The sequence below is a fragment of the Prinia subflava genome, chromosome 7 (genome assembly GCF_021018805.1).
Source record: "Prinia subflava isolate CZ2003 ecotype Zambia chromosome 7, Cam_Psub_1.2, whole genome shotgun sequence".
In the NCBI taxonomy this organism is placed as follows: domain Eukaryota; kingdom Metazoa; phylum Chordata; class Aves; order Passeriformes; family Cisticolidae; genus Prinia; species Prinia subflava.
In genome coordinates, this window is record NC_086253.1 from 167,902 (window position 1) to 195,561 (window position 27,660).

The window sequence follows — 27,660 nt, forward strand, 5'->3', positions numbered from 1 at the left end:
ACAACGTGAGAGAGTTCACATGGGAAGACAAAACAGGTGTAATTGGCATTTCTGAGCCAACTGCTGACTGCAGCCAATTAGCTGAGGAGTGAAAATTTGTGACTACTGCAGGAAGGCAGCACAGTATTGGAATATAAATCGATTTTCATCTCAGAATAAGTTCAGAAGTGAACCAGGTTTTATATGTGCACAGTAGCGAGTATTTGTGCCATAAAGCTCAATGGCTCAGTTAATATTGCACCAGGTGAGGAGTAAAGTCATTAATCTCTTTCATGCAGGAGCAGAGTGACTCGGAGCAGTAAGTGTGAAAATCAAATTTGAGTGAGGATTTTATTTTTGCTTGTCGTAGAATGCAAATGTGAGCATGGGAACCTCTTCAGCTGCACCAAGTTCTCCCTGATTTGGAGAAAGATGCATTTGGTGGGTGAACTGTTCAGTAGATGAGTAACTGGTCCAGAGGAGGCCATGGAGGTGCTCCAGGTGCTGGAGCCTCTCTGCTCTGGAGACAGAATGAGAGCTGGGGCTGTTCAGCCTGGAGAAGAGAAGGCTCCAGGGAGAGCTCAGAGGTCTCCTGATGTCTACACCTACAGCATCAGGTGCATTTCAAACTCTCTGAGATCTCCCACCTCCAAATTATGCTCCATTTCAACTTGTTGTGTGTCAGAGGTTTTCAAGTTAAAATTATTAACTCCTGTTAAAATCCTTTCTTCTCTGAAACCTAAGGTTTAACTTTCTGTCTAGATAATCTTCCCTGTGGATCTGGTTAAATTTTCTACCTAACCTCCAAATTTGAGTGCAGTTTTGCTATTATTTGCTTTAATTTAAAACAGATTTTTTGGTGCCTCTGAAAGAGAATGTCCTGCTTCTGTGGTATGATTGGGGTGTGGATTCACCAAAAGCTGTTGGATGGGGCTTGGAGCAACCTGGTGTGGTGGAAGGTGTCCCTGCCCGTGGCAGGGGTGGAGTGGGATGAGCTTTAAGGTCTCTTCCCACGCAGCCCATTGTGTTCCCAGCAGCTGGAGGCCAGGTGAGGTGTCCCAAGGCAGCTGCAGTAGATGATACCATACCCCTCTTTAGGCAACAAACAGAGCTTCTAGTGCATCCATGGAACCAAGGGCAAGGATGCACCATGGAAATTTAAACTGTCTAAATTTGGGAGTCTACAAATAGATGTCTTTGTGTGCCTCAGTGTTTATGGTTCTGGTATGGGACTGGTCAGGTAATAATTTTTTTTATTTATTATTAGGCATCTGCATTGTTCAGCTAAATCACAGATGAGGTTTCTGTTGAGTGTAAAGGGCTGATAGGAACACCTCTGTGACTGGATTTGGATGTCATAATCTGTGTCTGAATCCCACAAAGCATCTGCAGAGGTGAACAAACTCTTCCTTCTGGAAAGTGTCCCTTGGAACTGATATTGCTGAGGTAGTTTAAGAGCCACCTGTCTGAAAAAGGCTCACCTCAGGTTGCTGCTGTGTTTGCTCATCCCTCAGTGAGTAGTCAGCTCCAAAATCCCAGCTTCTGAGGGGTGTTTTTGAAAGGCATTTTGCCCTTCATTCCTGTGATGAGTTCTCCGCTGCCTTCACGACTTCCATGGCTCATTAAAGGTGTTCACAGAACACAGGGAGCAGCAGCACCTGGCAGAACTGAGCCGTGCTCAGCTGGTGGGGCTGGATTGCTGTGTTGGCTCTTTCTTTCCTGAAACCTCCCAGCCAGGGCTGGCAGCTGGCTCAGAGCTCCTCTGGAGCAGAGAGCGCCGCGGCCACGGGCCCTGGCCGGGAGTTTCACTGGAGCACCCCGTGTTTGTGTCCAAGGAGAATGGACAGGGCATGACAGTACTCCTGAGCAGAAGAGAAGTTGTGCCCCCAGCATTATTCTAGAGGGCAAAATGAATGTTTTGATGACTTTGGCATCACTCAAAAATTCCTAAAGCCCCTTTGTTTTACAGCAGGTCCTTTGAGAAAGGTGCAGGCACTCAGCATGCAGGCCATGGCATCCTGTAAGCACTGTCTGTGTTTGCCAAGGTCAGACTGAATCTTTGCCTCTAACCATAGGAAAAAAAGACAGTGGAGATTTGGGGAAGAAAAAGAGAAAGATGTGCATAAATGTCACTTGCAGCTTATTTGGCTTGTGGCTTTTTCTCACTGGAGGCCTGTGGAACTCCCAGCTTTCCACTTTTTCCTGCTGCTTTTTGTCCTTTAACTTTGCTGCTGGGACTAGATTGAAATAAAAAGCAAAAAGCAGCCCAAACCCCTCTAAATTTCTGTGTGGTCCTGTAGACTTTGGAAACACAAGTGCTGTAGCATTCTCCCACCTGCTAGGTGAGGTTAATGGATGTAGCAGTTGGACCTTTTGATACCTTCTGAATTCACAGCAAGCCCCAAGCTCTGGGAGCCAGCTTCACATTGTGCCATCTCTGTTGGGCCCCTCTAGTTTCAGAAGTTAATTAGGCTTTTATTTTTCTTTCTTACATGGTTCTATTTTAGGAGCATGTCTTGTGTAAAATACAATTTTTAGTTTCTCTTTTTCTCATTCTTTGTATGAAATAGGGATGAAAAGGAAAGCAGTACTGGTGGGCATTTGGTCACTTTATATATTTGTGAAGAAAGAAATATAATGCATCAATAATCCTGAGTGGTTGCCAAGGTAAAAAAATTATGGAACCATTATTTTCTGTGGTTGTTTGTGTCTCCTCAAGTGTTTAGAGACACAAAATGTACCAAATTATGGTGTGAAATTGCCATACTTGAAATATACTTCAGTACATTCACAGAATCCCAGAATAGTTTGGGTGGGAAATGACCTTAAAGCCCATCCATGGGCAGGGTCACAGGCTGCTCCACAATCCTCAATGTCCAGCCTGGCCTTGGGCACTGCCAGGGAGGATCTGGGGGCAGCCACAACTTCACCCTGTGCCAGGGCCTGCCCACCCTGCCAGGGACAATTCCTGCCCAAGATCCCGTCCTTCCCTGCCCTCTGGCAGTGGGAGCCATTCCCTGGCTCCTGCCTGTGTCCCCAGTCCCTCTCCAGCTCTCCTGGAGCCCCTTTAGGCTCTGGAAGGTCTCCCAGAGCCTTCTGCAACAACCCCCACTCTCATCAGTTCTTTAGTTAATTTTTTTAGGGGTGCTAATATTGTGTATAGTATGGGAAATCATTTGAGTTTGGAGAAGTTGTTGTCCTAATCCCATTGTGGTGAATAGTTTGGCTTCCTGTAAAATACCAGTAACTTCCAGTACAAGTGGAAAGAGTTCTGCTGTGATGAATTACTTGTACATCTGTTTATTACAGTTAAATGGGAAAAGTTACTCAAATTTGGTTCTTGCTGGATTTAACAAAAAAAAAATCTGCATAATTTTGTATTTGGTTGTGGGCTGATTTTTCTTAATGGTATGTGAAACTCAATTTGTTTTTAAAGAGTTTTGAATACTTGTAAATCACAAGAATAGAGGTTTAAATAATTTTAGGTATGTTGCATGTACAGGTTTAAGGTGAACTTAGATCTTAGTTGGCCTACTTCAGTACAAAATTGTTACCTCAAAATTATTCTCAATTTCCTTTTCTCTTGAAGAACAAACTCTGGTTCCTATGCAAACCAAGTCCTGGTGTGTAATTGTTCTAATTGGTTTTTCAAAATTTCTATCAGTCACAGGCTGTAGTTTACCTCCAGCAATATTTTGAGTTTGAAATACCAACTGTTACTGAAATGTCAGTTGGGTTCAAATATACTTTTCCTTTGCTTATGTTATTTTTGCCAAGTCATTTGCCATTAACTCCTTTAAAATTTGTGTGTACTGATTTCAGAACCAGTGTAATTTTTAAATGTTGGCTAGTTAGAGGAAGGCAAATTTTCTTCTTGGCTTCACATTTTATGCTAATCAAATGATAAAAAATGTAAAGCTCTTCATTATAATTTTTTGTCCCTGCAGCCAGCTGCTTCTGGTTCTCTGGAAAGCAGGTGGATTTTTTGGTACTTCAAATGATGTGGCAATAGAAAAAGCAGGACAGGTGGTTGTGCTCTCCAAGCTTTCTAGAAGAGATAGGCATACCCTTTGTAATATTCTTTGGAACTGACACAATTAAGTATCTGATCTTGGCTACCTAAGGGTGCTGTGTCATTCCCAAGAACAGGATCTAAAACATCCTTGGAGGCCGTGCATGGCTTGGGAGGAGTGAGGGAGCTGCCCCATGGAAAAGGCCCCGGGTGTGCTGCTTACAGGGGCTGGAGCTGGCTCCAGGTGTGCCCAGGCAGAGGTTTAAGTTGGATACTGGGGAAGATTCCTCCCACAAAGGGGTGTCCAGCTCTGGCTGCCCAGGGCAGGGCTGGAGTCCCCTGTCCAGTCCTCCCCTGGGGGATTTCAGAGCCCTGGGGCACTTGGGGACATGGGGCAGGGGTGGCCGTGGCAGTGCTGGGGATGGCTGGACTGGATGGGCTCAGAGGCCAAACCTAACGAGTGCTGGGATTCTCTGATAAAGGGTGGGGATTTGCTGGTGCAGCTGAGCTGAGGTTCTGCCCTGTACCTGGGGGAGCTTCCCAGTCCCCAGCATGGGCCCCGTGGAGCTGTCCTGCAGTTAAACTGCTTCATCCTTTGGAACAGAATCCCTTTTTGGAGAATGGATAGATGAATCTTCTACTGTAAGTTAAGCTTAATTAAAAATCCGGACTGCTGAGAAATTGGTGCCATATTTTTCGAGGATCCAGAATGAACAGCCTACTTGCAACAGCTATTTCCAACCAAACTTTCAATGTAACTGAATTAATTAAGTCCTGGGAACAGATTATATTAGGGGAAATTAAGCTCTAAGTAAGCAAACCATTAACAATTATGAGACCAAATTGCCTGTGACACAGATTGGTCAGGTTTGATGGCAGAAAGTATTTTCAGCTTGTGAGGAATAAATTGTAGAAACAACCTGGTTTTTTTTAATGCATGTATGAGGTATCAGTCAGCAGTCGGGCTTTATAGGGGAGGAACTCCAACAGGCAGAGAAAAGAATCACCACCAGTAAAGCATTTGTAAGGCTTCTATGTGAAATAAACCTAAATTAGTTTTTGTTTTTGTTTTATTTGTTTCCTGCAGTTGTTATCAAAAAATGAGAAGCCCTTCTCTGGTAACAGTCTCATTAATCTTTCATAGAATCTCTCCTATTTTAAAATTAACGGGTTCTTGTTTCTTCTAATGGGAGCAAGTTTTGGTTTCCATCACAGAAAGTGATCCTGGTGGTCATCCACAGGGGACTGGCCTGTTTATGATTCCTTTGTGCTTTTAATTTTCTTTTTCTACTAGAGGATTGTTGATACATAACAAGGGCTTTAGTTTGAAATGCATCTCCTGTAGTCGCTCAGCATCATGGTTATTCTCAGAAATAATAAGAAAAGTTATTATTTTTATACTGGGTGTGCTACATATCTGTATTTTGGAATGTGGTATTTCAGTAAGGATTATCTTTAGCTTAAAGACATTCCAGAATATTGTGTTAATTCCAGAATATCCATTTATGCAAATACTATACCACTTTAGTTACTAGGCACTGATTTTTTACACAAAAAGTGAAATCTTGCTCACTGTCTTTTAATAATCAGAAGACCATTGGGAAGCACTGGAGAAGCAAAAATCAACAAGAAACTCTGTGTTTTCTTGTCTTTTGTAGGCAGGACTGTTGAGGTTGCAGCATCTGGTGTGCAGGTTTGGAGTTCACTTTCCAGCCACACAGTGATTGTGCACTGCAAAAGAACTTTCAACTTCAAAATATTTCAATTTATTTATGAGAAAACTATTTGGGACAGATTATGTATCAAGTTACGATGGATATTTAAAGCAAATATAGTCACAGAAAGTGTTCCAGAGCAACAGGACTCACTTTACACTTCACTTTTTTATTCACGAATTTTGGGATGTGGCTATTGCTGGGAGGCGGGATTTATGTTTATGCTAATGTTGCCATAAGAACTGTTTATTAAAGGAGAAAAACAACAAATGACACGAGAAATGGCTTTAATACCCATGAAAAGCTTTTGTCAGTGCAGATTTCATTTTAGTTCTGAAATAAATTCTGGTATTTCATGAAAGAGTTAATTTCCTGTTGTGGTGCTGAGAGATTGATAGGCAGAGGAAATAGGAGGTACCTGGAAAGAACTTCTGATTCCTAATATTGCACAAGTTGCTTTTCTCTTGGCTCGCCTCCCCTCCACGTTGTTATTTTTACCCAGGCTCCCTAATCTTCCCTTTTGCCTCTAACCACCTCCCAGTTTCCTGTTCGCCTCTTTCCTCTGGTTTTTGTCCCAAATATTGCGTTGTTTTCCCTGCTCTGCTGCTGGATTGCAGGGCAGTGAGCTGAGATGAATGCCATAGCTGCTTTCACAGTATCCATCATCTTCTGTGTTTCATGCCTGTTTGCAGCTCTTGGTGTAAGTTCCTTTGCTGAGGACATTTTGTTGTCTGGATATTGTTTGAAATGTAAATACTGAAATTTGGGTTGCTGTGTAAACAATAATTAAAGATTTTCACTTTTAATTAAAGATTATTTGCAGCTCTGTGAAACCTCTGTTCTAAGTTTTTGAAGTAGTGTTTTCTTCAATGTGCACTGAAGAATATTCCTTGGAACATGGCTGGGGGACAGAATTACTTCATCAGCTTCATTTTTGGGATATATGTTTTCAAAACAATGTGAAGTTATAATTTATTTTATTTTCCCTCAGAATATTTCCGTTCTTTTTCAAAAACTGTTCAAAAGTATTAATTGATTTGAGTAAAGATATTTTTCATTGTCCTTTTTAGTCCTTTTTACATATCTTGAAATATGATTTTTCTTTCCAGTAAGTAACAGGAAGAATTTGCTTTTCTTTTGCAGATTGCATTCTCACAGCACAGCAACTTTATGGACCTGGTGCAGTTCTTTGTGACATTTTTCAGGTACTTTTCATTTAAGACAGCTAAATGTTATTTCTTTAGGTTTTGGGCTTCAGAGTTTGGGTTCTTCTTGGTCTGTTTTTTTAACTTAAACATCCTGCTTACAGCACAGCCTAGAAAATGGAAATCTTCAGTCTGATTTAAATGTTTAATTAGGAATTATGTTAAGAAAATTAATTGTCTGCCCATCTTCATGTGCATCATGCCAGTGCATGCAGGGAAAGGGAGGATGGGGCTGGGAGAGGCTTTTGGAAAAGGAGAAGTTCCTTTTGAGATGGTGTAGAAAACCTTGACTTCCCACACACAGTGTGTGACTCACGGCAGGTTTTCACACCTCGTCGGACACCAGGCATAAACTGGGGGAATTATTTTGGAAAGAGTTACTCTGGAGTAATTTCCAACTCTTTAGGTACCAGCTTTTGATTTTAAAGTGAACTCTGAAAGTATGTCCAGTTAAATACAAACTGTGTTGCAGCGCAGTAGAAGCTGAATACTTCTGTTTTTCATGCACAGCTTTAAGTTCATTTCTTACTGTAAAGTGAACTGGTGATTCCCTCAGAGTGGGAACCAACAGAAGCCATTTCAGTCCTGTCCTCACAAAAATGCAACCCTACCAAAGAGGTGAAACACTTCCAAAGCACAGCAGGCCCTCTCTTCAAAGCTTCAAACTCCAGTGTATTGGCCTCTGTGTCAGGGACTGTCAATACTGCAGAAGTATAAGCCAATAGCTGATCAATAAGAAGTCCTACAGGAGGGATATTCACAGAGTAAACACTGCTCCAGATTTTACAGCGTGTTCTGAAGTAGGCAATATTATGCCTACTGGTATAATGCTTTCTGGTATATTATTCTGGTATATTATTCTGGTATATTATTCTGGTATATTATGCCTACTGGTATATGCTTTCTGGTATAAAATGAGCAGTAGGAATAATACCTTGCTTTAGATTTCATGCTAAATTTAATTAAAGCAAGAAGCTCCAGACTGATCCTTCAGACAAGCAGTTTATATCATTTTTTTTTCATATGGAGCTTTTAGAGAGTAGAATCTGCTTTAGTACAGTCTCTGGGAAACAGTAGGTTGGAACCACCACCTTCCTGCCATTAGAATGGAGTAGGTGGTTACTCCTGGCTCAGACTTAAGCATTTGTTTTGCTGAATTAATCACAGTCAACATCTTCTCTAAAAATCTGTGGCAGGGTAATTGCTTATTAGGAAAATGAAGAGGGAAGCAGTTGGTTCCTTAGTTCTAATTGTGTAAGATAAATCTGCGCTACAAAACCGATCCATCAGTGCTTTACAGACCCAACTACGTCTGCATATGAGGGTTTAAACTCCTCATTATGAGGGCTTGCTGCAGATTCCTCATTTGAAGAGATTCCCAGATTTGCTGTGGCTGCCCCTGGATCCCTGCAGTGCCCAAGGCCAGGTTGGACACTGGGGCTGGAGCAGCCTGGGACAGTGGGAGGTGTCCCTGCCATGGCAGGGGTGTGGAACTGGATGATCTTCAAGGATCCTTAAAAACCAAATCCTTCCGTGATTCCAGTCCCAGGTTACAGCAGGAGATAAGTGCATTATGTATCTCAGTGAGCAGCTGAACATACGTGTCCAAAGCTGCAAGTTTCCCTCGCTCCATCGCTATCACCACATGGATCTCCTTCAGAAGTAATGGTGCAATATTATTTACCAATCCAACAAGCCTGAGGAATAAGAACATGTGGATTTAAAAGAAGACAGTTTACTGGTGTTTTCCATTTAAGCATTTATAATGTGTTAGAAATTATTTGATTCTTTCACCACTCCTAAGTACTTGTCTCCAAGTGTTTTATTTTACAGTCACTATAACTGCCTAATTAACCAGTGGATTAGAACAGTGTGATTCATCTCACTGGGTGTAGGGGAAACTATTGAAACATTTGCATTTTTACTGCTCCAGGGCACATTTCATAATTACTGTTGGATCCAAGGCAGACCATAAATAATATCTGAGAGCCCCCTGTGCTGTTAATAAGCAACAGTTAGCTGAGAATTTGCTCCCTAAAATAGAGGCAAGGAAAATGCTTTGTGAAAACCTAAACCCGGTTGGTAACACTAACACCAAACTCAAAACCCGGGATATGTATCAATTCTTTAGGTGGAATGGAGACCTGAAGAGATGTTCTGGAAAATGGGTGTTGAGAGTGGCTTTCTCTGCACATTTATAGGGTGCTGCTTCATTTTGCTGTTCTGCAGGAAATGCAGGAGTTGCCCAGAGCAGCTGTGGCTGCCCCATCCCTGCAGGTGTCCAAGGCCAGTTTGGATGGGGCGTGGAGCAGCCTGGGATAGTGGAAGGTGTCCCTGCCCATGGCAGGGGGGCTGGAACAAGGTGACTTTTAAGATCACTTCCAACCCAAACCATTCTGTGATTCTGAATCTGGGAGAATTTCCTGAGCTGGAGATACTGTGGCACGTTTCTGTTTCCTGGAAGCCACTTCCCTGCTTGGTTGTAAGCCCATGCTGTGATTTTCTGCTGTGAGCTGGAGGCTTCATCTGTGCCTTGAGTCGTGTGTGCACCTGAGAGGGAAACGGGGGATTTTGAGTTTCACTGCTGACATTTGGGATGAATGAGGTCAGTCCAGTCCTTGCAGTGGGCTCTGGACTGCCAGACTCCAGCCCTGCTGCGTTTGACACCCGGGCCCTGGCTGGGCTGCCTGTGGGGTGCACAGGGGTGTGGGGCAGCAGGACTGTGTTGTGTCCTGCAGTCACACAACACCGGGCAGTGGGGAGCAGGACCCAGGACTGGCTTGCATTTCATGTAGGAGCTGGCCACTGCAATCAGGGCTGTGCCTCACATTCAGGGGGGCTGGTGGACTCCTGGAGTTCAGCACGGAGCCAGGCGAGGGGCTGTGTACTAGCCTTCATTTGTACCACATGAATGTTTTATTTTAAGCTAAGAAAATGTCAGTGGATAAAGGTTGGGTAGGACGGTGAAGTTCTGAGGTCGTTAATATTGCATTATAATCGGAGCCGGAGGAGAAATGATATTCCAACCATTGTTAACCTTTGCAAAGCTAATGAATTGCAAGTAAACTGGGTTTTCTCTTTCCTCCTCTCTGCTTTTCATAACACAGCTCTTAAATTTACAAATTGTACAGTTGTCTTTCAGCACATAGTTTGAGCTGTTTTGACAGTTTCTAGTGAACATTTTCTTTTTGTATCTGTGCTTCCTTACCTTCCAAAAAAATCTGTCTGCCAGCACACCTATCACAGATATTAATCACCAGTGCACCTTTATGCACAGAAGGTATAAAAATATTTGTGGCCTTGTAAGCACATATTACTGCTCAATAATCCTTCTCCCCTTTTCTTTTCCCCTTTTTCTTCTTCTTCCCTTTTTCCATTGTTCCCTTTTCCTTTTCCTCCCTTCAACCTCCAGCCTAGAGAACACTTGAGAGATTTTATTGAGATCTCTACACACTTGAGAGGGGGTTCAAAGGAAGATGGGGACGGACATTTGAGTGGGGTCTGTAGTGACAGAACAAAGGGTGATGACATTAAACAAGGGTCTGTTGAGACTAGATTAGGGAAGCATTTTTTTATGGTGAGGGTGGTGAGACCCTGGACGAGGCTTCCCAGAGATGGAGGTGAATTGCCCATCCTTTGAAACATTCCAGTCCAGGCTGGACAGGGCTCTGAGCAGTGTGACCTAGCTGAGGATGTTCCTGCTCACGCCAGAGGGGCTGTACCAGATGACCTTTTAAAGTCTCTCGAAGCCAAACCATTCCATGGTTCTCTTCTGTGATCTCATCCCGAGCTTTATTACACTGATTTACCATATACCTCTGGTGTCTTCTGCTGCACTTCTCTTCTGGTTCTCACATGCACAGTTCATTTGGTTTCTTGCCTGCTCTTTGTCCTGTCTTCATTATCTGTTTTTGAAATATCCTTCTAAGGGAGTCCAGTGTCTGGTCTAGTCTAGTGGGAGGTGTTGCTGCCCGTGGCAGGGTGCTTGAAACTGGATATAAAGTCCCTTCCAGCCCAAACCAGGGTGGGATTCTTGATCCAGCAGTGACCTGTCCCACCGAGGCCTTTCAGGGATTGTTGGAATCATGGATGTTATTTCACAAATGGAACAGAAGCTGCCAGTTCAGTGTTTTTGTGGTGGCACATCAAACCTCATGTGCCCCTATTAGAGTGGAAATGGTGTAATTTCAGTTTGATAAAACAATTGAACTTGTTCCTCAGAAAAACTTGAGCAGGAGCACTGTTTGCTCAGTAGAAGACTCAGGCAGATGGTTTTATGTGCTGTATATTGTTTTTCCTGACTATAAGTATTTTCCCAGTGTTTTCATTAAGTGGGAATGGCTTCATGCAATAATTCAAATCTGGAGTTATGCTGCAGATATTTTATTTACTCTTGTTGCTTATTAAATAATTTTTACTGCTGCACAAATGGCATTACTAAATATGTGCCTAAAATACAGTCTGAGACCCTTTTTTTTTTTTAGATAAAAGAAGAGCTTGGGAATATTTTTGTTTCTAACAAAATGAAGAAGAATAACAGTTTTAACAGTTCAGCATCCATAACTTCCTTCTTTTCATGTTCTCAACACTCATTACTTCATCCTCCATAATCATGGAATAGAATCTAAAATCATCTGGGTTGGAAAAGCCCACTGAGATCATCGAGTTCAGGCACTTCCCCAGCACTGCCAAGGCCACCCCTGGCCCAGGGCACATCCACACAGCTTTGAGATCCCTCAAGGATGGGGTCTCCACCCCTGCCCTTTCCATGCAGGAATTTCCCAATATCCACCCAGACCCTCCCCTGGCCCAGCCTGAGGCCGTTCACTCTCCTTCTGTTCCTGTTCCTGGGAGCAGAGCCTGACCCCCCCGGCTGTCCCCTCCTGGCAGGGACTGTGCAGAGCCACAGGGTCCCCCTGAGCCTCCTTTTCTGCAGGCTCAGCCCCTTCCCAGCTCCCTCAGGAATTCTCCAGCCCCTTCCCAGCTCCCTCATGAATTCTCCAGCCCATTCCCAGCTCCCTCAGGAATTCTCCAGCCCCTTCCCAGCTCCCTCAGCTGCTCCTCATCAGACTTGTTATCCTGCTTTTGGCTGGGATAGAGTTAATTTCTTCTCAGGAGCTGTTCTAGTGCTGTGTTTTGGGTTCAGAATGAAAATAATGTTGATAATGAGTTTTGCTAAGTTGTGTTTCTCACAAGTTTGTTGTTGGTTTTTTTCTCTCTTGCTCTCCCCGTGAGGAGTTACTCAAACTGGGAGGGATCATAGCTGGGACAGGTGACCCCAGCTGACCAAATGGAAATTTCACACCTCATGCCCAGTGTATGAACTGGGGGAGTTGCCTGGAAGGGTCTGCTCTGGGAGGGGGGCTGGCATTGGTCAGCAGGTGGTGAGCAGTTACATTGCGCATCAGTTGTTTGGTTGGGTTTTTTAGTTTCTCTTTTTAATATCATTATTATTATTAGCTATGTTATTGTATTTTATTTTGTTTTCAATTATTAAACTGTTCTTCTCTCAGCCTACAAATTTTATTTCTGATTCTCCTCCTCACTCCACGAGGGTGGGGGAGAAGAGAAGGGGGTTGAGTGGCTTTGCAGTGCTTGATTCCCACCTGGGTTTACCCCCTGCCCTGTACTCCAGACCCTTCCCTGTCTCCCCTGCCCTCCTCTGCCACAGCGAGGGTGAGCTGTGGCTTGGTGAGCCTTGTGCCATCTTCAGCAGAAAGACGAGGTCAGGAATCTGGCCTGATGGTCTGCAGGCAGCTGTCTCACAAAGCCCAACCAGCCACGTGCTTGTTACATACTTGTTCCAATTATTTCAAGGTTTAATGCATCCAGTACTTTAAAATGCATCCTGTAACTCGCCAGCGTATTAAAATTCACTTGTAAATAGCACTTAAATAGTTTCTAATTCATCAAAGTAATTTGGTCTGTGTTTCTAGTAATCATGGCAGTGCTTTCTGAAATTATTAAGTGACCTGTATATGTTAAAGCACATTAGCAGTGAGGCTGCTGTGCTTTTTGGTGTTTAAAGCTGCCATTTTTTACAAGCAATTCTGATACGGATAAACATTTCACGAGGGTTTAATAATTGGGCACTAGTACACCAGATGGATTTTCTTCTCCCCTCCTGAGAATGCATCACAGTAAAGTGCTGATGGAGTTTTCCAGACATTTAAAAATGGAAGTGGACTTGTTTGAAAATCTGTAAAGATACCAGGAGTGGAGAGAATATTCTCTCTGTGGTGAAAAGGAGATGAAAGTCCAGAATAAAACCAGACAGTGTGCTTAAGCTCAGATTTTTGTGTCAGTGTGGGAATACCCTGTGGTATTCTGAAAGCTGATCAGCTGAGGTTTCATGCATGTGTTGAGGCCAACTGAGGAAAGACTGTTTATAACCACATTGCTCATTTATTGTACTTAAATAATCTAATGAATAATTAAGAATGAATTAATGAAGCCATTTGCCAAATAGAATATTGTCCATAAAATTTAAATGTATCTTCTCCCTGCATTGCAATATTTATGCTGTGTAAGCACAAATTCTTATAGCTCTATGAGCCAATGGAAGCTCTGCTTGGTAGAACCCGACTGAAATGGTTCAAATTTCCCTGGGATGAAAAACTCTCCAGGCTGTTAGGTGGCTTTCAATGGTTCTTTTTCCTTCCAGTCTGGTTTCGCACCTGAGTTTGCTGGTTTCCTTTTTTTCTGTTGGAAAAATTTAGCTGGTCTCATACTGGACGTGCCACAGGCTATAGGAAAATGGAAATCCAACAGCTGACAGGATCACAGAATAGTTTGGGTTGGAAGGGAACTTAAAGATTACCTTGTTTCACCCCCTTGCCATGGGCAGGGACACCTTCCACTGTCCCAGGCTGCTCCAAGCCTTGGAATGCCTTCTGGAATGGGGCAGGCACAGCTGCTCTGGGCACCCTGTGCCAGGGCCTGCCCACCCTGCCAGGGAACAATTCCTGATTCCCAAGATCCCATCCATCCCTGCCCTCTGGCAGTGGGAGCCATCCCTGTGTCCTGGCACTCCAGCCCTTGGTCCAAGTACCTTTCCAGCTCTCCTGAAGCCCGTTTAGGCTCTTGGAGGGGCTCTAAGGTCTTTCTGGAGCCATTTGAGATTGGGGGAAGCTGCAGAGGGAAGACTTGGGTGGAAAGTGGATTTCCAGGATGAGGGATGCTCTTGGTAGGCTGTTAATTTTGGAGAAAAAAGAGGAGAGGACAAAGCAAATCCTGTAGTAAAATGTTGTTTCTGAAGTCATTTGTAAGCAGGTGGATATTCATGGCTGGCAGAGATGTGTCTGAAGCCATGGAGGAGAGAGAAGGGAAGAGCCCAGCTTCAGCCAGGTCTCTGCCAGCCCTCGGCTCTCACTCCAAAGCATTTCCCAACACCTCTCTCTGCACACAGCTGTTTCTTTCTGCTGGTTCCATATCTGCAAAGTTGCTTTCCTAGAGAAAGTTGGAAAAAACCTCTTCTTTAAAGCTACTGATGCTCACATCAGGTCTTTTAACTTATTTCAGGATGGTTTAGGCTGAGTAAATGCAACAATAGATCTTGACTTTGCTCTACCCCTGGGGCTCTTCCAGCAGGTGATGGACTGCAGCAGGCTCTGCCTTTTATTTCTCCCAGAGTGCTTCCAAGGGATGTTAGTTCAAGGGAGAAGATATATTTCCTTAGTGATTTTATAGCTTTTGTGGGTATTTGCTGCCTCCTTGTGACAATACAAAGATGTATGGTGCTGTTCCTTTGAAATACAAGGGTACTGTGGTGAGTGTTTTAGGAGAAGTTTTTATTAGTCTTTAATTGTTAATTCTTCTGTGTTTTCTCAAGAAAGTCTTGGCTGTGGTGCCAGAAATGGGCAGGAAAGAGAAACCAATGAAAGACTCTGGAACAGGCAGACTTGTGCAGTGTTGCATTTTGGAAAGGAGATTTTGTAATAAAGGTGATCCTCTTAGTTCTCCTCTCTGGCTTTCTTCTCCAAGGGAGTAAATAATGTGTAGGGAGAGTATTTACAGTGCCACTGAGAATGTGGTGCCTAGGGACATGGTTTAGTGGTGGCCTTGGCAGTGCTGGGTTAGTGGTTGGACTCGATGATCTTAGAGGTCTTTTCTGACATAAATGATTCAGCGATTCTATGAAATCAACCCAAAATAAGAGGTCCAGCAGTTTTCAAATTGCTGAGGTCACTTTTTCCTAAAAAGGGGCCATCCTTATAACAGCTAAGCATGTTTTGATGTGTATCTTCCATTTGCTGTGTGTATTTCTGGAGCTGTCTGACAGATACATGTGACTGAAGCATGCTGTTGTGTAAAGGTGGAGACCTTGGCTTTGCTGGCTGTGGGTGGCACAATTGAAATTCATCTGTATCCCTGATCTCCTGAGAAACTCCTCCCAGAGAAACACCTCTGAAATGGGCAATTTAACAGAGGTGCTTGAGATTAATGGCATTTTTGCCATTGCTGGTATTTTTCCTTTGCCCTTTAGACTTCCATCTTGTTTCCCCAAATAAAGATATACTGAGGAGGTAAACACGGGTAAGCTGTGGCAGCACATAAACTGCAGCTGAAATTGTGACATTTGGCTTGAGTTGGAAGGGACCTTAAAGCCCATCCAGTTCCATGGGCAGGGGCACCTTCTGCTCTCCCAGGTGCTCCAGGCCCCATCCAGCCTGGCCTTGGGCACTGCCAGGGATTGGAAGCCACAGCTGCTCTGGGCACCCTGTGCCAGGACCATGCAAGTCAAACAAGTGTGAACTTTTTAATATTATGTGCTGTATGATAGTAAAGCATATTTCTGTGCCTATCTAAGCCTGAAAAACGTAATCCCGTCACTGACTGGCTGCCTTTGGGTGTCTGTGCCCGGTCCGTGGAGCTCTCCTCGCATGTGCTCTGTAGATGGTGACATGGCAATAAGAACAGTCCCCTCACCTTTTGCATTGCTCAGGGAATGGTTCCTGCTGTCTGTCCTGGTGTTCATTATAGGCATTTCCAGGTCATGGTATCACAGAATCATTTAGGTTGGAAAAGCCCTCTGAGATCAGCGAGTTCAAGCACTCCCCCTGCACTGCCACCCCTGACCCCTGTCCCCAAGTGCCACATCCCAGGGCTTTGAGACGCCTCTGGGATGGGGACTTCAGCTCTGCCCTGGGCACTTCCAAGTCCTGAGCACCCTTTCCATGCAGGAATTTCCCCACTATCCCCCCTGAGCCTCCCCTGGCCCAGCCTGAGGCCGTTTCCTCTCCTCCTGTCCCTGTCCCTGGGAGCAGAGCCTGACCCCCCCGGCTGTCCCCTCCTGGCAGGGTGAGTGTGAGAACATCTCTGTGGTCCTTTGCAAATTCTCTCAAGAGAAAACCCTCCTGGAGAAACCCAGAGCCCAGTGGTTACTGTGACTGCTGCACTTGAGCAAATAAATCTCCTGTTCTGATTAATCTCCCTTTCAATGGAAACTTTTCTTTAACCTTTCAATATACACTGGAACATGGGAAGAGGTTTGGAGATGTTTTCTGTAACCCATCAGTGCAGTCCTTGAGGAGAGAGGCTTCCACTGGGGGTCAGATTTTAATCTTACCTTGGATGCCTTGAAGATGCTCATTAGGTGTTCAGTGTGATAAGATCATTACTGTCAATACAGTCGGTATTTTTGTTGTTATTACTACTACTACTGGTTTTTGTTATATCTGCTTCCTTGCATTTTCCCTAGAAATTGATATATCCATTCATCCTTCTTTCCCCCTCCTCTGACTGAGGAAAACCAATATAGATTTGGGGAAATCAAGAAGTGCCTATAGTTCTGCAACAGCCTGCCTGCTCTACACTGTACCTCATTTTTGTAATTTGAAAAGGAAATAATAATCAAATTTCTCTGCTTCTTTCAAGGCTTTTCTTTTTGGGGTTATCCTCTCACTTAAAATATCACCGGAGATAGGTAATAGTGGCTTTTTCCCCTATTTTTAGGGAAAATTCCCTGAAAATGAGTGTGTCATTCCTCACATTCCAGCACTGGACTGTGCTGGATTATCTTTCTTCAATGTATCTCTAATTATCTATATATTATTATAGATATATATTATTATAATATTTTCATTTAACTTTGCATTTCATAGAGTTTTTCAGCTGCCAGTATGTTATGACCAAGGGCAATAAAATATTCTGGTTTTTTTCCCTTTCGTTTCCAGTTGTTTCCTGTCATTGCTCCTGGTGGCAGCTGTGGTTTGGAAGATTAAACAAAGTTGCTGGGCCTCACGACGGAGAGAGGTGAGAGGAACAAAGTGTTGTTCCTTAAATGACTTTTTAATAGTTGTTCTCTCTAGGTGCGTATTTATTCACATGCATCACATTAACCTTAAGCTGAAGGCTAAGCTAATTCAGTTAATGCTGCTGTTCAGGCCTTCAGCATATTTTTGATTACAGTTTCAGTGACAAATTTTGTTATTTTAGTATCCTGATGCTGCAGTTTCTGTGAAGCACCAAAAAATAGGGGTGAATATCCTGAATTCCCAGAACTTCTATTTCTAGACAGCATATGTACAAAACCACATAAATTAGGAGATTCTTTATATCTGCTTCAAAATAGAAAATAGAAATGTTAGCTTTTGTGTATTATGTTAAAAAAAGAAGTCAAATCCCCATTTTCAAATTATATCCTACTCAGATATTTTGGGTGGTTGGTTTTTTCCCCCCCTGGAACATTAGGAGCAGAGAAGAAGGTGGGGAAGCCATCCAGGCTGTAGTTTACTACTTAAAAATGTGAATTTTAGAGCCAAAGTTTTTCCTCTTCACCTACCCATGGTCCAAATGAGCTTCACAACTTTTTGTGTCTGCATCATGTAAATAACTTTGTGCTTTATGCCCGTAAATGTGGTTCCTCCTTGTTTAGCCCTGATTTATTTTTGTTCACTACCTTCTTGTCTTGCTTTTCAGTGGAACCTGAGTTCCTGTTCCCCCCAGAGCACTCAGGGTGGCCACGGGGAGGTGGGCAATTGTTGTGGCACAGGGGATGTGTCCTCAGTGCTCATTTGTCAGCACAGATGCCCACATACACAAGTTGTGTTTGTAGAGGAGTCCTGTGTGCCACAAGCACCCCACCACACATCCATCAGGGTTTCCTGGTGTGCTGAGAGCTAAAAGCAGGGAATGTGCAGGTATCAGGTTGGGCTGGGCTGCACCTGAAATTATTTGTAGGAGCTTTGTCTTGTGTTAATCTGTTTATTTCTGTGCAAAATGAGAGAAACCAGACACGGTTCGAGTGAGTCCGTGTGCAGTTTCTGTATATGGTTATCTATATGTCATCACCTGAGGGCAGATTCCTTGGGGAATTTGGAGGTGTGTTTCTTCCCTGCTTTGGGATTTGGGGTGAGATCTGCCCATTCCTCTAGGTTTTGCTCCCACCTGTCCTGCTGGGATGAAGCTCCTGGGAGCTGCAAACACCCAGCCATGTTGCTGTTCTGTTCAGGAGTGGTCTGTTCACACGTAGGAGTTGATCAAGAGGATTTTAGGGATTAATTTTTACATTGTTGGAGTTCTTAGCAAGTCCCTGTTTCCTGCATATCTTCAGAAATCTGTAGCTGGTTGTACTTTGCAGTGCAGTGGTGTGAATAATGTGAATTTTTTCCATATGAGGAGCTCCTCTCTGGTAATAAAGCAGGATGATATCTGATAACTCTTCTCCTCTTCTTCCTCTTTCTGCTTCAGATGTTTCTGCTCTTACTGGTGAACTCACTGCAGAGTATAATCATTGCTTTTCAAACAGATAACCCTTAATCTTGGAAATAATGGAAGTCTTTGAGGTTTTCTGTAGTCTCTGAAGGTAGATAAATTTTACTAGGGCAGCTGGTTTTTTTCCTGCTCACTTTCTTGGCAAGAAACTAAGCTGGAGTCAGCATAACATCCCTTGTGGCTCCTGGGGTTAAATGTTATCTAGGAATGTATAAGGAACACAGACCGAGAAGTAAATACTGTGCTTTGGAGCTCAGTTAAAGTATTTGAGTGGTGGCCTAAGTGAGAAATGTCTCTATAAATTAAGTTACAGTCTGATGCATGTTTTAAGGAAAAAGAAGAACTGGAGTACTGGCAACATATTGGCATCTTTCAGTCTAAATTCAATCTACATGTGTGGCTGTTTGACAGGCAGTTCATCAGGGTGGTGTTTTCCAGGCACATTCCTGTCTTTTGCTGTTATTTATCTTGCTCTCTCTTTTTATCTAGTGACTCTATCTTGTAATTCATGGATCTCTGCTGTTCCATTCATCTTCTGTTAGAAATACTTGTAAATCTTGAGGAAACAGTTTAAAATCTTTGTTGTGCCATAATTACATATATTAATACAGACCTCATCCAGAAACAAAAGTCTGCCCAAGGGTTTGTTATCTAAGATGATTTTTATAGCTTGAAGGTGGAGTTTTTTGTACTGATTTTCAATAAACCCAAGCAAAGGGCTCTTTAGTACTTAAAAATAATGATCAATGCCCCATGCAAGGAAGCATCCAAGGGCAGGCTGGATGGGGCTTGGAGCACCCTGGAGTAGCGGAAGGTGTCCCTGCCCATGGCAGGGGTTGGAACCAAATGATCTTCAAAGTCCCTTCCAACCCAGACTGTTCTTTGATTCTACAGAATGCTGCAGCCCTGGTTTGGTCTGTATTTTTAGCAGGTTTTTTTACCTGTTTCTCAGGTGTGTAGTAACGCTGTGCTTGCTCTCTGCTCTTGGCCCAGAAGCCAGTGAAATCCGATGCGATGTGCAGGTGATTCCCAGCTGTCCCTCACTCCTGCTTCCAGCAGGAGCATTGCCAGCGCCCAAGTCCTTATCACAGTGCACAGTGAGAAGCTGAGCACTGTTCTGAGATGTGTGTAGGGCAGGAAAGGGCTTAGCAGTCGGAATTACTCAGCCAGGATTGTTTGGGAAATGTGGTGGGAGAAGGCAGACAGCTGTGCTTGGTGTGCCTGGGTAATGAACACAGCAGCATTGTTTGGTTGAAACCAAGTTTGCTTTGCTCCTTATGGAGAAGGCAGCATGCTGCAAATCCAAAGTCTCCATCAAGATCTTGTAAAATACACAAGAGTCTTGTGACTTTTTTTCTGTTCTCTATTGCAGCTAAACATCTCTGCCCAGCTGCTTGTGTGTGCCCGTGTCAATGCTCCTCTGCCTCCTGACTGAAGGGTCTGGGGGTGTGCAGACGTGGAGTAGCCAATGTGTACTTGCAGGAAAATGAGTTTGGAACACTGAACTGAAATTCAGGCCTTGCAGAGTGTAAAACTTGGCCTGAAGTAAAAAGGGGAATGATTTGTGTCCTATCAGGCATTCAGGAGATAGAATTGTAAACTGTGTTTATTCCCTTGCCATTGAGCCGCATGTTTGAGTATCTTCAGACATCTTAAAAAGGGAGAATAGAAATAAAAAGGCAACTTTTATGGAAGGCTTAGAATGAGGTGAATGGCATTAGGAAAAAGGGACAAGAAACCTTTGTCTTGTCTATGGAAAATGGCATGTTAAAGGAATCAAGGTGGTAATTGAGAAAGATGCACAAAGTATGAGTGTGATGATAGAATTTTAATCTGATCATTTCCTGTCAGGAATTTCCAGTCCTGTTGTTCTGGTTTTGCATCCAAATCCTCTTCTCTTGACCCTCAGTCTTTGTTTGCTTCTCTCCCAGCAGAGGGAGCGAGGCTGCCCCAGGGCGGTGAGGGATCGCTCCCTGCGCCTCTTCAGAACGAGGGGGGAGCACCAACAGCAAGCACCTGCAGAGACAACTAAATTTGGGTGTCTAGAGCTGAATTTCACCCTTAACAAAATGATCTGTATTTTGCCTCCTTTCTTGCCAAGACTGCCTAAGACTGGGTATTTTTACTCTGCAATTCACCCAAATATTCAGGATGGGGTTTGTGAATTGATTTACTGCAGGAATTGTCCCTCTCTGTCTCAGCCTTGTTGCTGAAACCTTTTTCCCTTCTAAGTGTATTCAGAACTTAGTAGAGCTTCTGTTTCCACTGGCATCCTGCACTGTAACATCCATGCACACGGAATACCACGCAGGCAAGCAGATTCTTGTGTTTTTTACAGCAAAGGTGTTCCAAGGGATCTGTGCTGTGTGTTATTTATTGCTCTGGCTTCCTTTTCTTCCCCTTCCTGCTCTCACCTGTTAGTACTTCATTCATCTCTTAGATCTTCTCTCTTAGACTGTGATTAAGGGCATCCTTGGTCAAAGAGAAAGCTTTAAATCTGGAATGTTTTCAACTAACTGTAATTCAGGATCTTCATCACTGTTTAGAGTCTTCAGTGGTGTTTTGGACCAGGATCTGCTCCAAAAGATTTGGTATCAAACTTATGCAGAAATATTAAAAAATCTGGCAACAAACTTCTCTAGATTTGAGCAGTCTCAGTTGCTTTGGAGTGTTTAGTGGTGTATTCTTCAAGCTCCCAGCAGTCATTTGCCATGTAGCCCTTCTTGTTTCGTAGCACTGACAGCACTATTTGGTGTCTGACAGCAACAAAAAAAAAACCAAAAAAAAACAAAACAAAACAAAACAAAACAAAAAAAAAAAAAAAAAAAAAAAAACAAAAAAACAAAAAAAAAAAACCAAAAAAAACCCCAAAACAAAACAAAAAACCACTAAGCTTGGGTTTGGGGTGATTTGTAGGGAAAACAAGAATTGGAGGAGTGAGAAATCACAGCCAGCAGGTGAGTGAGGAGGTCGAGTCGTGGTGAGCACATTGATTTCTCTCATTAGAGTGGGAAACATAAACCTGAGCATCTTTTCATGCAGTGAAGGTGGGTTTACTTTCCAGGATAGCTGTTGCCAGGACAATAGACTGAAGTGATGGTGGCCGTGGTGTTTTAAAAGCTGTAAATTTCCATTTCCTGCATTTGTGAGTACTAAAATAAGAGCTCAGTGTTGCTATTAAGTGTAACTAGGTATTGGGGTACTGTATCCACACTACTCTCAGGAACATTCTGGGTGTTGCAGATGGTGGAGAACAACACTGCAAGATTAATTTGCTGTCTGGAAGATAAGGAAGAGTTTAAAGCATCACAAATTCCTCATTTTCTCCAAGGAAGAACATATTGAGGTTTGGTGATGCGAATCAGTGGCTGCGAAAAGGAATCACAGAAGATTCATGATGGGATGAGGATCTTCTAAAGGATCAGCCAAAAGTTTAAACAGTATGTCCCTGCCCATGGCAGGGGATTGGAGCTAGATGAACTTTAGGTCCTTTCCAAACCAAACCAGTCTGTAACACCCAATGTCTGCAACTGGGGGTAAAAAGTCAAAACCTGTTCTGTTTTTCTCCTGTTTTTAATGTTGAGAGTGGCAATGCCAATAATTTGTATTTTTAGAAACATGGCTCTCAAAATCAGTGCTTTTGGAAGGACCTTTTCTAGGTCAGTCACATGGTGCAATTCAGTGGCTTGTACTAGGCAGGAGGTCAGATCAAATAATTGTAACTTTCCACTCTCCCTTGATTTAAAATCCATGAATGGGAACCAGCTCATAGTGCCAGAAGGCTTTTTCCAAAATACAAACACTGTGTGCTCTGCAGTGATCCCTGTGGCTTTGGTCACCAGCTGAAGGAAATTGTAGAAATAAGAGATGCCCCGAAGAGGAAAACCTCCCAAAATATTGGTGCTGACAAGAGATTCCTGCTTAGGGGGTGGTTGATGGTCTGGCTTTGTTTGAACATGCTCCTGTCGCTTCTGTGCCCAGTGCAGCTCATCCATGGCCAGCTGGATCTCCGGTCTCTGTGCAGGACACCATCAGATGGGGCTGGCAGAGCACTCAGGTCTTGTTACAGAGTCTTCAGCGGAGTTGCTGCTGGAGAATTAAGTTGGTTTTATATGCCAAAAAGGAACTAGTGGGAACTTGAGCAAAGATGAAGCTGGAGTATCAAACTGGATGAAGCTCGAGCATCATGCTTGGGATACCAATCCCCTGGATCAAACCTTCTGTGTGGCAGGGAGTGGATCTGGATGGGCTTTTAGGTCCCTGCCAACCCAAACCACTCCACGATTCTGATTCTATCAAGCCCAGCTCTAGGAGAGTTCAACTTATTGTAGAAAGCCCACAACTGGTGTATTGAGGCTGTTCTTGTTTCAGACTCCAAGGTCTCTTTCTGATGGTAGGCATCAGCTGTACAGGTATTTAATTTAGTTATTTGGAAAAATCAGGCAGAGACTGTGTAATTATTCCAGAAGAGCTCTACTCAGTCAAAGCCTCGTTGTGCTGTTGTAATTATCAGGTATTGGTGTATATTTTAGTCTGCATGGACTAGATCCTTCTGGTCTTTTAAAAAGAAATGATCTCATTCTTCTTATTAAAGGTCAGGATTTCTATGCCCTCCTACTGGGCATGATTATGATGAATAACTTGCTTATCTTAATCAGCCCTGAATTAAATATCTTCAGTCATTTCAGCATGAGGCAACTTCCCAGCAGCTTTGCTTTCTGGTTTGTTACAGTTTTGAAGTGTGGAAATGCCTGTTGAGAAGGATTTGAACATTAATTCTCTCCTCCTCTCTCTTTCAACATAGCCTGAAAAGTCAGTTACAAAACTAATTAGCTAACATTAATATGTACACAGCTCTAGGGGCTTAAAAACTTAATTTTCAGTGATGATGAAAGCATCAGAGAAAATTGTTTGTTTGTTGACTTATATGGTAGCTAGTGTAATTGTAGTTAAATACTTTAAATCACTTAGTTCTGAGACATTTGTGCCTCATCTTCATGGAATATTTATGGCTTGTATGTTTATTTTTTGCTGATGCCAGTTTTCTTTTGGAAGGTAACTCCCTTTCCCTCAAGGTCGCCAAGTTATGATGACATAAAGCAAATGTTCCTACAGCAGGATCTATATGTTACTTCTAAGCAGTGTACAGTGATTCTCCTATGGAGCCAGGCTGGGAGAGCTGGGAATGTTCCCCTGGAGAAGGGAAGGCTCCAGGGAGAGCTGCCAGCCCCTGGCAGGGCCTGCAGGGGCTCCAGGAGAGCTGCAGAGGGACTGGGGACAAGGGATGGAGGGACAGGACACAGGGAATGGCTCCCACTGCCAGAGGGCAGGGCTGGATGGGATTTTGGGAATCAGGAATTGTTCCCTGGCAGGGTGGGCAGGCCCTGGCACAGGGTGCCCAGAGCAGCTGTGGCTGCCCCTGGATCCCTGGCAGTGCCCAAGGCCAGGCTGGACACTGGGGCTGGAGCAGCCTGGGGCAGTGGAAGGTGTCCCTGCCATGGCAGGGCTTGGAATTAAGATGCTGTTTATGGTCTCTTCCAACCTAAACCAGTCCATGGGTCCGTGGGCTTGAGCACCTGTGTGAGCTGGCCCTGCAGACAGGCAGATCCTTCAAGCTGCCACTGCCACCAGAGCTGGAACCTTCTCCATAGGTCATTGGGAGTCCCGTGGGGGTGGTGTCCCCGTTCCACCCTGATTGTCAGCAGCCTGCAAGCTGCAGTTTTGGGAGATGTCATTACAGGTGAGTTCTGGGACGTGTCCTCCCAGCTAAGTTAATCATGCCTGAAAATAAGGTGTTGATAGTTTGTGTGCATATGGGAATAGTTACTTGTGCATAAATGGGACATGCTGCCTGCTGAATTCAAATGGAGCCCTTGAAGCAAAAGGATTTGCAGGAATAAACTCAAAATACCAGTCTGAACAATCCAAACTAACTCAGCTTTTACTCACAGGTATTCCATCCCTCTACTCATTTCCATCTTCCTTATCTTTCTCCCTTTGCTGTGACACTGGAGCTGGGACTTGCTGTGGACTCGCTGTGGTTTGTGAGGGCTCTGGTTTGAGGCCAATGTCCAGTCCATCTGTGCAGTACTGACAGGGTTCAGAACACACAGCTGATTTCAGAGTCTCCTGGTTTTTAGAGTTGGCTGTGGACTGCATGGGGAACACAGTGCATGATTTTACTTGTTCATGACAGAGTGGATCTTGATGTTTTCCATGGTGGTACAGAACTCCAGGATCAGAGACCCAGTTCAGCAGGGGTTGGTCATAACTGTGGCTTTGAGGCACCATCTAAAATTCATTGCAGCCTTGAAGTTGGTCATATAAATATTCAAGGATGACTTCCAATAGTATTTATCTCATCAGGATGAGAGGAGATGGCCTCAAGCTGTGCCATGAGAGGTTTAGGATGAACCTATATTGTAAGGAAAAAATTTTTACAGCAAAGGCTTTCCAGTCATGGCGCAGCTGCCCAGGGCAGAGATGGTCCCCATTCCTGGAGGGATTTAAAAGCTGTGCGGATGTGACACTTGGGGACGTGGGTTAGTGGTGGCCTTGGCAGTGTTGGTTAATGGTTGGACTTGATGGTCTTAGAGGTTTTTCCAGCCTTAATGATTCTGTGATTTTATTGAAGTAAAGGAACGTGTAGCTTGCTCTGTTGGAATGTCTTCAAGAAATGTTCTCCTCAACCCAAATGTATGTTCTCAGAATGCTCAGAGTACCTGTACTTCTAAAAAGAGCAACCAATGGGTCCAGAAATACCTGAATTTCAGAAATACCTTGAAAAATTAGAGCTACAGACTTCCTGGGGCAAAACCCACTGATGATCAGACCACTGCTCTTTTCTGGCTCCCCTTGCTGAAGTTCAGCTCTTTGACCGTGGCCTGGTTAATGGGACCAGACACACCAGACCTGCTCAGGCTGCCTGGCCTGAAGACGTCCTGTCTGTTGGAATTTCCCCCGCTTCCTGGGGGATGCTGCTTGCTTTTACTTTCCATTAAAATGAAAGTTCATTCCTGCCCGCTCCTCACTTAACACACCCATGGGTTTAGAATCATAGAATGGTTTGGCTTGTAAGAGACCTTAAAGCTCATTTCATTCCCCCCCTGCTATGGCAGGGACACCTCTCACTGTCCCAGGCTGCTCCAAGCTCTGTCCAACCTGGCCTTGGGCACTGCCAGGGATCCAGGGGCAGCCACAGCTGCTCTGCACACCCTGTGCCAGTACTTCACTACTGTCCTCCTTGAGTTCCTCCTTGTTTTCCTTCCTGGAGTGTTTTCCTTCTTCAAAAAAAAAAAAAAAAAAAAACAAACAAGGAGAGAAATTGCTCATGTAGATACTGGAGAACTTGTAGACCACTGTTTTGATAAGCTTGTTTTTCTGGCCATTCTTCATAAGGAGCAAATAAAATCCAGAATATGTGACTTTTTTCTGGAAAAATCACCATTATTTCATGGCTGAAAATATCAGAGCCCCATGCCCAAAGCTGCTGGAGCCCTGTCCTCATGAGCAGCCTCTGCAGGGGGCAGTTGCTGAGATGGATGGAAGCAGGATGGTTATAGGGAGCCTCGTGGCTGGTTTATGGTGGGAATAAAATGTCCAGGCTTTGCTGTCAGGAAACACGGCGTAGGTTATATTAGTCAATTAACCTGGTAACCTGAGGAGCTGTTTGTCTTCTCGGTGAGAGCCTGCACTGCTGCCTGCCAGGGCTTTCCTCGCTTCCTCACGAGGTTTTTCTCCCATCAGTAACACACTCTTCATTTTAGATTGTGCATTACTCAGTGTGTGTGAAGTGAAAATGTTCTGGTAGGAATCACTTTATTGGAAGGGTTCCAGGCCAGGTCGTGCTGGGCTTGGAGCAACCTGGTCTAGTGGAAGGTGGAACATAGCAGGAGGTAGAACAAGATGGTCTTTAAGTTGCCTTACAACTAAAACCATTCCGTAATTCTGCAATATGGAAAAAAAGTCAAACTCAATACAAATGAAAGTTGGGCACATTCTCACAGTTTGCAGTTATTTAGATATTAAAAGCTAAAGGTGTATTCCAAGCTTTTTGATGTGATTTCTTTGTAAGGCTGTCAAACACTTTGCCTTTAAAATCCTCTTTGGGCCTAAGTGATTTCAAGTATTCCCAGGTTGTCCTATTAATGGTGTTATCTGCAAAACCAGGGTTGGCTTGAAAGAGTATTGAGGTTTGTTATTTGAAATCTCAGAAAGCCCATCATTAGAGTGAGGGAAAGGCAGGTTCTGGAGTATCTAGATGTTAACAGCTGCTGACTTGTAAAGCCATGCTCAGCCTCTTGACTGGGAAAAAGTCACATTTTCTCCCTTACAGCATCCTGAAGTCTTTTAATCAGAATTTTGACACATCAAATACTGAAGGATAGATACGTGTCTGGGTTAAGCAGGCATGGGGCAAGTCTTGGGGGAGAGAGTGACATTCGAGTTATAGAACAATTATTTCTTAAATTAATTTTTAAGGGCAGCATTATAACATGACTTGTGCTACACCAGAAGCTGGTGTTAGGAAAAGGATGTTCCCTTAGGCATTTGCTGCTTTGGTTGCATCCTGGACCTCTGATTTTACCTGATTTGGGCATTTTTATGCTCACGTGAGAGCCCCATGTGCAGAGCTGCCCCAGCCCTGGGGCCAACAGCAGAAGGACGTGGAGCTGCTGGAGAGAGCCCAGAGGAGCCGCGGAGCTGCTGCAGGGCTGGAGCCCCTCTGCTCTGGAGCCAGGCTGGGAGAGCTGGGAATGTTCCCCTGGAGAAGGGAAGGCTCCAGGGAGAGCTGCCAGCCCCTGGCAGGGCCTGCAGGGGCTCCAGGAGAGCTGCAGAGGGACTGGGGACAAGGGATGGAGGGACAGGACACAGGGAATGGCTCCCACTGCCAGAGGGCAGGGCTGGATGGGATCCTGGGAATCAGGAATTGTTCCCTGTGTGGGTGGGCAGGCCCTGGCACAGGGTGCCCAGAGGGGCTGTGGCTGCCCCATTCCTGAAATCATTCAGGGCCAGGCTGGGCAGGGCTTGGGGC

The 27,660-nt window shown here is 44.1% G+C and overlaps 1 protein-coding gene across 1 annotated transcript in view; it reads left to right on the plus strand.

Moving 5' to 3' along the window:
- Nucleotides 1-27,660, plus strand: part of ATRN (attractin) — a 147,157-nt gene that overhangs the window by 96,798 nt on the left and 22,699 nt on the right. The window contains exons 25-26 of the mRNA XM_063401225.1: nt 6,850-6,911; nt 17,087-17,165. Coding sequence (XP_063257295.1) covers nt 6,850-6,911; nt 17,087-17,165 — 141 coding nt within the window. The remainder of the gene's footprint in view (nt 1-6,849; nt 6,912-17,086; nt 17,166-27,660) is intronic.